The 14,068-nt window shown below is 34.4% G+C and overlaps 1 protein-coding gene across 1 annotated transcript; it reads right to left on the reverse strand.

The window, feature by feature from the left end:
• Window positions 1-6,937: 6,937 nt before the first annotated feature.
• On the reverse strand, window positions 6,938-10,247 carry LOC136852802 (glucoside xylosyltransferase 2-like). Its single transcript, XM_067127703.1, has 3 exons — window positions 10,135-10,247; window positions 9,709-10,048; window positions 6,938-7,039 (listed from the first exon to the last, which is right to left on the reverse strand). The coding sequence occupies exons 1-3, from the start codon at window positions 10,173-10,175 to the stop codon at window positions 6,938-6,940; spliced, it is 483 nt and encodes a 160-aa protein (XP_066983804.1). The 5' UTR covers window positions 10,176-10,247.
• Window positions 10,248-14,068: the final 3,821 nt, after the last annotated feature.

A 14,068-nucleotide genomic window follows, 5' to 3' on the forward strand; every position in this document is an offset into this window, starting at 1 on the left:
TTTAAATCTTAATTTTTAAAGAAGTTTTTCCCATTGTATAAGTGACATTTAAATGTTTTTCTGTAATTTCCAGCCAAAGATGCATCATGTGATGTGAAACAACTGGCAGAATAAATTTGATCTTAGAGACATGCATGCCTTTACTCTCAACCTGAGATGTTTGTCGGGTCTGTTTCCCCAAGTTTCTTCTATATATATATATATATATATATATATATATATATATATATATATATATATATATATGTACATATATATATATAGAGTGTGTGTGTGTGTGTCCCTGCAACCAGAATCATGACAGTCCAATACACAGACAAGCTCAAAATCATCACAGAAAAATACATTTTTTCTTAAGTGATTGGTCTTAAATATATAATTAAATATGCAGCCTTAAAGGAAGGATGAAATGCAAACCTTTTTCATTCAAGAAAAAGAGTTTAAGTTTATTTAAATTGTTAAAATATACGACAAATTAAAGAGATGAATTGTGCTCATTCTGAAGATAATCTAAAACGTTTGATATTCACGTTCACTCATCTAACCTTCGTGACAGTATACGATGGACTTTTTCCTTTTTTGTTTAGTAGATTGTTTTTTGTAAAGTCTATTCACTTTGCTTTGCTGACGGGAAAATGGTCCTCCTTTTGTAACTCTTCAGTTATGATGTAAAGCCCAACATGCATTTATGAGGTTTCCATCTCTGCTCCATGCTTCTGCTGCATTTTAAAACAAAAATCTTAACTGCATGGAAAAAATCTGTGACCAAATAGATAATAGGAAAAGTTAAATTACGGGCACTAGCGACGACAACAGCTATTATCGCAAATGCCATTTAAGATGGTATCAGCTCTTTATAATTCAATTTTCAAATAATTTATAAGAACATCGATCCGCTTGTTTCTGGCAGCTAAGTCTTCAAAATGAGAGTGTGGAATTGTGTTCGATGGAAGAAATGACATCCTGCCGATAAATGTTATCCATTAAACTAAAGTTAGCATTGTTACTAACGAAATTGTTAATCAATTTGTTTTGAATTACCTGCCATAAGCGCTGATCCTCCAAATAAAAAGCAAAGTTTGCTGTTGTCCCTTCAGTAAAATGAATTGTATCCAGTTGAAAATCTAATATTATAGGCTGTCGATTTAGATCAGTTTCTTTTCACCATCGATGTCAGTCAAGCCTGAAAAAGGAATATTTTTTACAAAGGTGCAGTTTTATCTAAAATACGAATGAAGAGACTAAAACGAGATTATATATCCTGGCAGGTGCATGGATTGTGTACAGTTGGTAAAATAAGTAGGAACTGCTGCTACCACAGTATGATCACGGAAGGTCTGTGTAGAGCCTCTGATAATACTTAAATCTGAGGCGCACTTGATTAGCCAAAAGTCTGAGGGACAAAACTGTACAAATTTGCGATAAAAATGAGTCACTATTTAATTAAGTTTAACATTCTGTGCAGGAGATCTAAGGTACCTTCTAATGACCTATTGGTTAGATAAATTTCACAGTGCCTCATCCGTTTATAGTAATTTAAAATCTTCACAGAGAATTTTTTGGAAGGTAGAAGATAAAAAAAATATTTTTGAGGAGCAGAGACGTCAGCCTCAGATTGAAAAACTACTGAGGCCAGGGGGCTGCGATCTCTTGTTGATTTTTGCTTGTATTTTAACTCATACCAATTATCTGCATCACTCTAGCTCTTGCCTCGGTGGATTTTATTTATTTTAAGCAAAAATTTTGTTATGGAATGCTTTCCACTTACACGTTTGGTAACAGGCCACCTCTTTACAGTTATCAAATTTTCATGGGCCAGCTCACCATCAAATATGCAACCGAAGATTGATTTTTTCTTTTTCCTTTGTGAAAAATCTGTAGCGGCTGTACAGAAATTTCTTGGGAGGTTTAGAAAATAAAAAAATAAATTAACTTATTTTCAATTTCAGACTATTTTCAAAAACGCAAAGTTAAAGAAATGTGATCCACACTTCTAGGGCTATATACAGTCCTTCTGTAATCTGAGCAGAATTAGAGAAATTCCTACCAGCACGTCACCTACTTTGCTAAGCGATGTTTTCTCCTGAAACACTAATTCTTCTATATCACCTTTATCTTTATGCAATTAAACTGTTATTAGATTCCCCATTTATTCGGAACTTTTCATCATCTAGACAAACTTGTTGTTAACATGGCATCAACTCAGTTTACTCTGTAGCCAATTGCCGTATCTTAACTAAACAAATTCTGTTGTCTTTCAACACTTGGCTTCTTAAACAACCTACATCATCAAAAATAAGCCTATATATTCTTAATATACCTTTTCCACTTATGTATCGTTCAACTCTTTCTTTCTTCTGCCACGCACGTGTGTGTGTGTGTGTAATCCTGTGTGTGGACAATATGTAATTTATCTTGCGCCTGATTTATTAGATCGTTCAGGCTTGCGTCATTTGTTCATTAACGGTTTAGTCGAGATTGTGACCTCCAAAAGATCCAGTATATATATATATATATATATATATATATATATATATATATATATATATATATATATGTTGTTATAGTAAGAAACGACTGGATATAATCTATATATATATATAATCACCCAGTTCACACAGTGACTATCATCCAGATAGATATAATACAATATATATGTGTGTGTGTGTTTGTGTCATTTAAGAACAATGGCTGTCAAAGTTATTACTAACCAGGAAATCCAAAACTCATTATTATACAGATCTTTCATCATGTTTAATCAGCTGTCACAACAGACGACGGCTCAAAAAATACAGATTCGTATTGACACCTACCAAAATTACGAAAGCAGAATAGTTACGATTTCTAAAAGTGATTGCTCAGGCATCTGATTAGAAAAAGATGAATGAATTAATCCATTGGAATTAGGCTACAGCACGATGGTTTTATAATTCCATTATTTTTCTCCTAAACAAGAATCTTTTATCCGTGGATAGGACTGTCGTGAAGATTATATTCAATTAATTTTGTCCATAGTTTTTTTATTTAAGATCACATATCAGATGACTGTAATTATAAAATATAATTATAATTTTTCAACTGCAATACCCAACAACAAAAAATAAGAAACTGGAATGAACATTCCCGACCAATTTGAATGGCATTTTAAAAATCTAAAAAATCATGGGTGTTATAAATGGTATCGTTTTCAATCGATTTACCATTCATAATTGGGGTATTTGTATTCTACTTCAGTTTTTATGATGTTATGAGTAACGCATTCCCTCAGTTGAAGCTAAATACAAAATAACGCAGTTGTTAGTAACTGCTTATTATGGGATCGCCACAGCACAAATTTGATAAAATACAAAAGAAATGATAAAGAGCAGTGGATTTGAGAGAGAGAGAATACGAGAAGATCTTTTAGTAAACGACCAATCTTTATCATAGCCATGAAACTAATTTAATTTTCCGTATTTGTTTTATCGGAGAGATTAGATCCGGAAAAAATGAATTACATTTTTAATTACAGGCTTATTTCTTAAATTGAAGATCCTAAATTCCGCATGCGTCGGAACCATCTGGCGAGAACATCGTCTTCGCAGATCTGAAAATCTTTTATAATAACTGCAGGAGGCATCCTTATGCGGTACCAAGTTCATCACACTGTTATTTGACATTTTTCTGTTATGTTTAACGTTTTCCACTGTAAACGATAACCATGGATGTTGTTGGTAGCATTTACCTTCCGGATTTTCTCTCTCATCGATATGGAAATCTGGAACATAAGGGTAGAGAGGATTTGTATACTGGTCTTATTGAGGATATGGTTAATTCGTTCAGGGGCCTTTTGGTGTTACATTGTACCAATCTTCTGATGACATGGGGCCAGTGAAGAAGATTTTTTTCTGATAAAAGGAGGCGGAATGTTTTCGTGGGGCAAAGGATAAGTGGAGGTGGCTACCAACTCTTAAAGCTACCATGAGTTGAGGTCAAGGAATTCCTTCCAGCAACTGTCATTTGATTTAAAGTTTTAATTTTCCTCAGGGATGTTACTATTTATGCTGTTTTATCAATCTAGGTTATTTTAAATATGATTACTTATAATTAACATGTATATGTTAAAAATAAATCCAAATTACGGGTCAAAGTTTGACGTAAACAAAATACTATTAATAATAAAGGTAAATTACTTTATAATAGAAGTAGGCAAAATTTCCTTCTCCTTTCAATACTGTATAAATTACCTTTACACTTTATATCTTTATTAATTCCTGATGTGCGTAAAAGTACGCAAAAGTATGCCATTTTATGTCACCACTAAACGCCCAGGGTTATTTTTAGTTGACTTGACGTTTATATATGTGAAGGTTTTTGTTCACACAATTAAAGTTAGACAGTTTATTGTTAAGAATGTCAGTTACTGTGCAGTATAGCGTAAGAAAGATATAAAAAATGTAAGAAAACAGCGATGGGAAGCATAGACTGCGGCATTAAAAAGCCTTAAGCCAATTTTTTTAACTGTTGATAGCAAAGTTTTGCTTCACTTTATTACAACGATTTTGCATCCATTTTACAGGCGAATACTTTTTCATTCTTGTATATCGAAAACACAAAAAAGTTGAAGTTTACTGTCAGCAACAATTTTTATGCTTAATATGAACGAAATATTCTAAAACAAATAATACAGTAGATATCTGATTTAGGTATTCACAATGCGAAAGTAATATTCATTTCCTTTCTAGTAATATATAGTTTATTGTTATTTATTTAAGGTACTGGATACTAAATTATTACAAAAAAAATTCGTTGCAAAGTGACACTCTGCGGCGTCAAAAATGCTAGTATACTCATACGATTTTGTATGCATGATGCTATTTAAAGGAAGTCTCTAAATAAAGAAGTCCTGTTTGGCCTCTTTCTTCCCTCTCCTCTGAGTGAAGGAGACCACACACTTTATCAGTTATGTCTTTGAAGGAAAAAGACTCATTAAGGGCAGATCTACTTTTGCCTGCAAGCCTTAGGATAGAATCGACAAGAGGTCATACCACTTTAGACTTGCGCTTCATATGGCAGAATTAATTTTCAAATTATTGCATTAGTAAAAGCCATATGGCACTATTCAGCAAGTGATATCTGGCAACTGTTTGCTAGGTGCTAGACACTACCATTCAATCACAAATTATTATTATTATTATTATTATTATTATTATTATTATTATTATTATTATTATTATTATTCAGAAGGTGAACCCTTTTCATATGGAACCAGCCCAGCAGGACCATTGACTTGCAATTCAATCTTCCAAAGAATATGGCGTTCATTGGGAAGAAGTAAGAGGAGGTAAAGGGAAATACCAGCGAGAAATCTCACTTATTAAAAAAGAAAAAATTAAATTAATAAATAGATAAAAAATTAATCAAATGCAAGGAGAATAATTTTAGGGTACGTAATACATTGCACATCTTGATAGCTTGAACCTTTTGTTTGAAGTTCTAATTGCACGACATCTCCATGGAGACTGTTCCAATCCAACGGTGTGAATAAAATACCTCTGGGACTGAGAAGTTCGACAGTACCGCACATTTACTCCATATTGGTGGTGCTGCTAAGGAAATCTGGTCGCTCACGGCAAGAAAAGAAGATCAGGGATGAATGTTGAATGTAAAAATTTAGGAACAAGAGACCATCCGTCGATGTTCCAGTCATGATTTTCATTTAAGTTATTTGCCCTTTGACAGTTTCTCATTCACCTTTGTTGTGAATATTATGCTGGCAATTAATATCCCCGTAGCCGAACTATTAAATATTCCCAATTAAGAAAAATTTAAATTTTGATCTTTCTTTCTTTTGTTATGTTTTATTTCTTAAGGACTGTGGAAATTAGGTTTTTTTGTTTTGTCCTGCACCAATTTTTAGCCATTCAGCATTTGTATTCTTATGTTTTATACATCTTTAAAAACAAAACTATTTAATTAATTTTGTTTATTAATCATAAACAAAGCATAGACATGTTGAGTCTAACCTATAAATATTAGGATTGGCCAGTTGATCCTTGTCTGTAACTGAAAAAAAAGTATTTTTATAGAAAAATTATGAGTTTTATATATTAGGCATTGTACTATTTTATTTTCATAATCAATAAAAACCTTCTAGCCCAGACATTATTCAAATTATGATTAATCATAAATGCGCTTAATAACCCTCAGAATTGTCCAGAGCAGTACATTCTAAGACCATATGCCCGAGAGACTCAATTGGTTGACAAATTTTAGGATCACAATTTAATGTTTGGTCGGTAAACTGAAAAACAGAAATAATGTATTTCCATTTATCTTACATCAATAATGGTTTGGTTAATGTTAATATTAATATAACGTCTAATTGAAAACTGATATACAAAATCTTTTAGGAAAAAGAAGTAACAGATTTACTCAATAAATTTTCGGATCTAATTAACAGAACAATAACATCAAATTATGTTCATTCGATATATTCAACCAAGTAGTTACGCTAAATTACTGGTACTCTAGACCAATGTCATTTCATGAATGCTATTGGGCCAACATTGACATTTAGTATAACCCTAAAGGCACTGGTGCAGATTTCTCATGTACCTCTTCATTATGAATGACAGATTCTCGTAAGCTAGAAGCAGAGGTGGCTAAATCTTTTTGATCCATGGGTGGAGGAAATGCAGTATGCTGCATTTCCCAAATGGCCAGTCGCCATTGTTGAAGTCAAAAAACACCATGTGTAAAATAAAAGTATATGAATGAGGTTTCTTACAGTTTTGCACTTTACTCATAATACAACTACAACTGGCACAATTAATACATACAGAGAACCAGTACTCTTACTTTCCTTTCTAAATCTGCACTTACTGTTTGTGAAGTAAAATATGTTCAAAATGTCTTGATCAGCAAGCTTTATTATCTTCAAATAATAATCAAAAAACTATGTTTGCTGGAACCAGCCACCATTGGGGAAAGTGCTCAGTCTTGTCAGGTTCAAGTGCATGATGCCTGCATTAAGTCCAGAAGTACCATAAAATGGAACCTGTAAATACAACAGACTGTAGTAGATATCATGGAGGGAATACACTCTAGCCATGGTAAATGTACATGAGAAAGTCGCACAAAACAAAGATATTGTTTATTAACCATATTTTGGCTAAACAACATAGAAAAGAATGTACAGGCTATCACTGAAGTACAGGCAAGGTAATCTGAAATCTACCAAGATAATGAAAAATTTACTCTCTTTTGTTAATGTTTTTCAATTCATCCCCAAGGGGCTGGTACTAAACATGGCAGAAGTTGTGTGGGACATCATGTTCAGTGCCAGCCCCTTGAGGATGAAAGTAACATGACCAAAACACAGTAAATGTCTCATTATCTCAGTTTCTCAAATTAACTCACCCTTTCTGCATTTAATAGGCTACAACCTTTCTGTACTCTCCTGTCAAAAAATTATACTAGCCTAATGCGACATCTTTGTGCAGCCTTCTTTACATTTACCCTAACCAGGTCTACCTTGACCTAGCCTAACCTCAAAGCCATGCCTGACCTTCCACACCCTAGCACCCTCCCATCAAGTCGTGATCCCTCTGTCTACACAGGATACTACTCATTTTGGCTTCCCCAACCCCAACAGAAAATAGTTTCTAGTTAGGCTGCCCACTGTTAGAAATGTGGGGACCACAGTTTGTAATGGAATATGGAAATACTTCCAAAGTAAACCAAAACAAACTTTACATAAAAAACAGACCTACTACACTATTTCACGCTGAATTAAATCTAAGTCTATTGCTTTTAAATCTTACCACTTACCAGGCAATTTTCTGTACACCAAACTGCACAACTTCCATGTAATTTTCTGTACACCAAACTGCACAACTTCCATGCAAACTCCCATGTTGGCTTATGTTCAGCTTAATAAACAGCATAAGTTTCAGAGTATAGTCCACACATTATGACATCTGGCTTAATTGGTAATAAAACACTCAATGTACTTCATCGCTGCACTCCTAGTGTCAAACTACAGGGTAACTCCGCACGGACCATTTGCCTACCTAGGACTCAATTCCCTACACTGTTGTCTTGCTGATGAAGGAGGTCCATGGTGTTATGTACTGTCGGTTAATTATTATTAACCCCATATCTACCCAACATGGTTGGCGACCCTTTGGGAAGGCAGGGTTTTGGGTGGGGAAATCGTCGGGAGAAAAACGGACTGCTAATACTTAGTTCTACCATGAACTCTACTAACCTCACCTAACCTACCAGGCAGTGTTCTGCTGAAGGAAACCAGTTTTTACCAAAAGTTCCCCTATAACACTGCGCTTGCGCGATAACATTCCAGGACGGCCAGCGTACAAAAACACCCAAAAACCTATGCTCTGATGTTAATTACAGTAGTCCGACATAAAAGGCGGTAAATTGTTAATAAGCAACCATAATACTGTTGGAAAAGTCAATTTCAAGGTAATACCCGATGCGGAGCAACCTCATAGTTTCTGCCCCTTCAAGTAAATCCACCTATATCGGTGATGCTTGCCCAAAGAAAAATTCTATTTCCCCTTATTTCATAAGCGATGTACGTACGTGGAACAGCTACAAGCTGCAAAGTATAATATGATTTTCCTGCACTGACGTTTAACGGCCTGCCTAGATTCAGCAGAACTGCAGTACATATAGCTTCAGAATCCTTGTTTATTGTACGCCCTTCTTACACTGACCTGAGTCTAAACGAAAATGAATTGAAAACCAACCACTTTTCAGATTTGGACAGTTTTGGAATATACGTCGGTAAAGTATAATCATGATCAATTTTATCACTTTTACTAATGCGGCAGTGAAAACAAAGATGTTTCATTGTAATAAATACACTGCATAACCCCTAAGTGTGATTACGGGTAAAAAAAAAAAGAAAGCTGCATCTGTTCCCTTTGGTGAAGGATGGCTCCAGAAGGGTAAGTCTGATTTCTCAGGAAATCTTTAGGGATGCTGTTGCTAGCCCTACAATCCTTTTTCTTGACCTCAGCAGACGCTGATGTCTATATCCAGATGGGAGTAAGCCACACAAACATGCGTATCGAGAAGGCACCACTCGTCTACAGCACCCACTGCCCTGGGTGACTTTATCTTCCACAGGGTCTCCACATCCCTATGCTAAACATACATATACATATGAAATGAACAGCGTGTGTGCAAGATAGAGAATGGCGTAGTGTGCATAGGAGGTTGAAAAGCTTCTGATGAGCCTTCTGTGTAGGTGCATGTAGTTAGAGACTGGAAATTTTCAGGGTAAGGGTTTAATCTGCAAACTTATCTGGTCAAGTTGGTAACATTTTGGCTAGACTAAACCCGCAAAGTAATATTAAGAGCTTATTGCTTTATAAGCAGTGTGATGGGACGTAGTCACGTAGTTTCATAGTCAATGTAAATGTGCTCCTCTAGATAAAAGATCCGAAGTAAAGGGCATTTTTAATTAGAATACAGGACATAATCAGTATAGCATCACTCCATCAAAATCAGTATAGCATCACTCCATCAAAAGTTAGTTTTGAACTGATTATTCCTAAAATTTCCCATCTCAGGGGAATATAGATTAATTTTCTTTTGAATGATTATTTTTAAAGTAAATATAAGAATTGCAGGTCATACCTCCACATTAATTAACCAATAATTATAGACTAATCTTCTGGGATTCCTGATGACACTCACCTTATTCCTCTTGGTGCCGTAGTGGTATAAGCAAGGCGCCATCGCTGCGACTTGTCTGTCGTTGAATCTGTCGAACTCATTCCAAAGGTCATCCGGCGGCCTCATGAAGATGAGATCGGTGTCGATATAGATGGCGGCATCCAGCTCGGGGAACATCTCCGGAAGGAAGAGCCTCTCGGTTGCGCAGACGCGGAACATGTTGCGCATATCCAGTCTCTCGGGAGGGTACCAGATGTAGCGGTACTCCATCGAGATCTTCCGCTGGTAGTCCTCTGGCCAATGCGACGGGATCTCGGCAAATTTATGGTATAATTTCTTCGAGTCGGCTATGACTAGGAACCTGTTGGACGAATGATCTTCGTGAAATGCCTGGTTTAGGTTTTTAAAGGAAAACAGAAAAAAAAACACGGATGGGAGAAATCTTACCTAAGTTTTTTCGTAGTGAGGGCTACAGCAGATTTGAGCATTACAGCAGCTTGTCTCAGTTGTCAGGAAATATCAGCCATCAAGCTTCCCACCTTGGCCTTCACCAGCTTCCCTATGACATGGGATTTATTGGATGATATCTAGACTTATAATAAAAGGATGTAAATGAGAAAATCTCTCTTTCTCTTTAAAACATAGAATATCAACAAAGGCCGTTTTACCCATGAGGCAGACCGGGAGCTTGCTCGGTGTCTATTCAATAGGCAAAACAAATACTATTGAATTGAATTGAATATAGAATTTAGGCCAATTTATTGAAGTAAATTTAGGTACAACATGATTAGGACTCATGAAAATCGTCATAAAATAGCTGTATTCGTACCAAACAATATTCTTTTAATTCTTGGAAAATATTGATACAGCTGCTAGATTATAATCTGCAATAGGGAGAAAATAGTTACTTTAAAATTCGTCAAGCATTTTTATTTTCATCAAGTAAAGAGAAAAAAAGAGTATAGAAGCTTTATTTAAGTGACCAGCAGTGACTGATAAGTCACAGAGCAATACGAATAACATAGCTCAAAAGCTTCCTCCTTACCTTCACACAATATAAGGAAAAAGACGATTTCCTGCTCTGCTTTTTTCTGGCTTGCACCTGCAAGATTGTGTACAAACATTAGCGTATAAATTGTTAGACCGAAGCTCTTACTGTCAGTCTTCAGCGAGATATGTCAACTTAAAAAAAATATTTATTTGTGCACGTAATTTATCCCTAAAACTGATGACTGACATGTTAAAAGTGCACTTTTTTAAGTCCAGAAGATAAACCACCAATGAGTAACAACTATTAGTCATAGAAATACTGTTTAGGCAAAGTGTGTAATATATATATATATATATAAATATATATATATATATATATATATATATATATGTATGTATGTATGTATGTATGTATGTATATATATATATACATATTTATATATATATATATATACTGTATATATATATATATATATATATATATATATATATATATATATATATATATATATATACTCGTATAGCTTTCTTAGAACGAAGTCGACCACCATAGACGTTGCAACCCATTACGCCCTAAAAGTACCATACAGTCCTAACACAGGATTTTTTTTCTTTTTTATATGCATTTGACAAGATTAATTTACCATCAGACTGTCAAGACAACACTAAAATGACTGCTGTTTCACCCTACGGAAATATTTAATTAAAACCTGTTTTTTAAAGACTTGCCGTTAATCCTAATGGCAATGGTTTGCTCTCGACCACCAGCGACTTCGGTTTCTTGTCCAGCATCATCTAATGTGGCGTTTTTTCAGCATATCGGAAGTTGTGCTTTGCGAAGAGGAAATGAGAGAGAGGTGTAGAAAACGACACTGAGAAGCACCACTGGACGACTTCTTGCGTGACCCTCCACTGAAAGTAGCAAGGATACATTTAAATCGAGTTGGGAGTGCTCTCTCTCTCTCTATCTCTATATCTATATATATATATATATATATATATATATATATATATATATATATATATATATATATATATATATATACATACACACACACACACACACACATATATATATATATATATATGTATATATATATATATATATATATATATATATATATATATTAAAAGGACCTAATTCAAACTGGATGGTATCTAATTGAGTATTTACTGTATTTTCTGAATAAATAGTTTTATTAGATACCATCCATTTTTAAAATGTTGCTTTTAGTAGTTCTACTAATGCATAGAAAAACTGTGTATGTGATAAAGTTTATATATATATAATATATATATATAAAATTTATCACATACACAGTTTTTCAATGCATTAGTAGAACTACTAAAAGGACCTCATTCAAAATGGATGGTATCTAATGGAGTATTTATTCAGAAAAAATTACAAGTTTTCTGAATAAATACTCAATTATATATTATATATATATATATATATATATATATATATATATATATATATATATATATATATATGATGTGCGTGTATATATACATATATACATACAAACATATACACATATATAAACTCTAAGCTGCTTCTCATAACAAGGGTTGGCTCCAGCTAATAACAAATAGAACGATCACTACAACATTTAAACGCTAACTACTGAATCAAACTAGATTTGTAATAAACCTTCCGCAACATCAATTTCATCATACAATTACATAAAAGGCTCATCAGCAGTGTCAAACTCCTCTCACACATTTCAATAGTAGTATTATCTTCCAGATAATACTACTATGCTTACGGAAGAAACAGACTTACCGTCCTCAAGTGTGAGCCGAAATTCATCTTGATGCAATTAATAAATAGTTCCTTCTTGTGGTGATAACCTCGGAGAGTTTAAATTATTTCATAAATAATAGTTTCTGGTTTCTTCGGCTACTTTCCATGTTTTCGGTGCTTTCGTTATATTATAGGTCACTATGGCCAAAGGGTTTTTTCCACGTGAATTTTATCGAAACCACTATTGCCGTTAGATTGCCGAAACACAACGGGCTATGCGTTAAAACAACACAACTTAATGCCGGACCGTTATACACTGAGCTATGAGGACCGGTTAAGGGTTAGTGGATTCTCCAAATCCCGATCCTTTGGCGTATGAAAATAAGTAGCCAGATGAACTCCTTATTCGCTATATTTTCAACAAATGGCGCCATATCAAGTAATAAGTTTATCACTGTGATAAACTTAATTGCCCTGCGTTTGTATTACTCATTTTAACTAAATATAACAAAGGAAATATTTATCAAACGAACACGTATTTTAGAAAATTACTGTTATGAATATTTTTGTTTTGTTCATGCATGTTATCAGACAAACTGCCAAGGGGTGGACTATTTTCTTGGAAAGGTAGATGAATGATCGAAAGAAGTTTCGCTATTTCTCTGCTTCTGATGAAACAGAGTAAGTTAAGTAATTTTTCTCCCCACCTATCTCTCTCTCTTAAAAGGCAACCAAATTAAAACTCAGTGAACCTGGCCGCTTATATCGCGCCAAACCTCGCCTATATTCCGCCTTGGTAACACTTCTGACAATAACCTACACTCCATTCTTTCTTTTTCCGTAACAGGTTTGCATTCATTTTGAAAATTCACACACTCTGGTTGACAAAGCAGCTCATGGGTGTACATTTGTGCAAGATGAAAACCGATTATTGTAATGGAAAATTACTGCAAACTGATTCGAATCTGTAGGTCAGTGACCTCAGACTAGCCCTAGTACCCCATTTTCTTCACAGATGCTCTGAAACTGGTGCTCATTTTCCGAGCTCATTTTAATTACGTGTCATTGATCATGATTATGTTTGTAAACGATGAATACGATAATTGGTTTTGTAATGAAGTGTACATTTTGAACGAGCAGACACTAGTAATTATTTTAATGCTAAGAAATTTTTTTTATTTAAGCCGATAAATCTCTTGAGAGTTCATTCTATAACGCTAAAGGTAAAGGATCTTACTCACGGAAATGGATATTCCACGAGAATATGTCTTGGTTATTTCGACAGACAAGAGAAAAAGATACCAAAGTCAAGGTACAGCGGAGGGGTTATTTGTCCGACAGACAGACAGGTAATCTAACGGGACCACCTAGTTTCATCAACATATCCACCATCTTTTCTGCTGAAGTTGCCTTTGTTTATAAAAGGAGGCTTTAATTTTGATTTTGAATAGTTTTGATTATACGATTAAACCGAAGAAAACCATTCAAAGAAATTATAACAATCTTAGTTGTTTAGAAAGTTTTACTGTTTATTCGGAAGAACAGGATGAGTAAAAGACGAGATATTTTTGGATGCCTTAAGTAATTTTTTTGCGGGATGTTATCATGAAAAGATGATGATAAAATATAACAAAAACGATCTAT

The sequence above is a fragment of the Macrobrachium rosenbergii genome, chromosome 26 (assembly GCF_040412425.1).
Source record: "Macrobrachium rosenbergii isolate ZJJX-2024 chromosome 26, ASM4041242v1, whole genome shotgun sequence".
NCBI classification, from domain to species: Eukaryota; Metazoa; Arthropoda; class Malacostraca; order Decapoda; family Palaemonidae; genus Macrobrachium; species Macrobrachium rosenbergii.

What these genes read in the sequence shown, in the direction of transcription:
- LOC136852802 (XM_067127703.1), bottom strand. Translation starts at nt 10,175, where the DNA reads ATGCTCAAATCTGCTGTAGCCCTCACTACGAAAAAACTTAG. An exon ending in CTCACTACGAAAAAACTTAG is followed by an intron (nt 10,049 to 10,134) that starts GTAAGATTTCTC and finishes TTCGTCCAACAG; the next exon opens with GTTCCTAGTCATAGCCGACT. An exon ending in ACGGCACCAAGAGGAATAAG is followed by an intron (nt 7,040 to 9,708) that starts GTGAGTGTCATC and finishes TTGTATTTACAG; the next exon opens with GTTCCATTTTATGGTACTTC.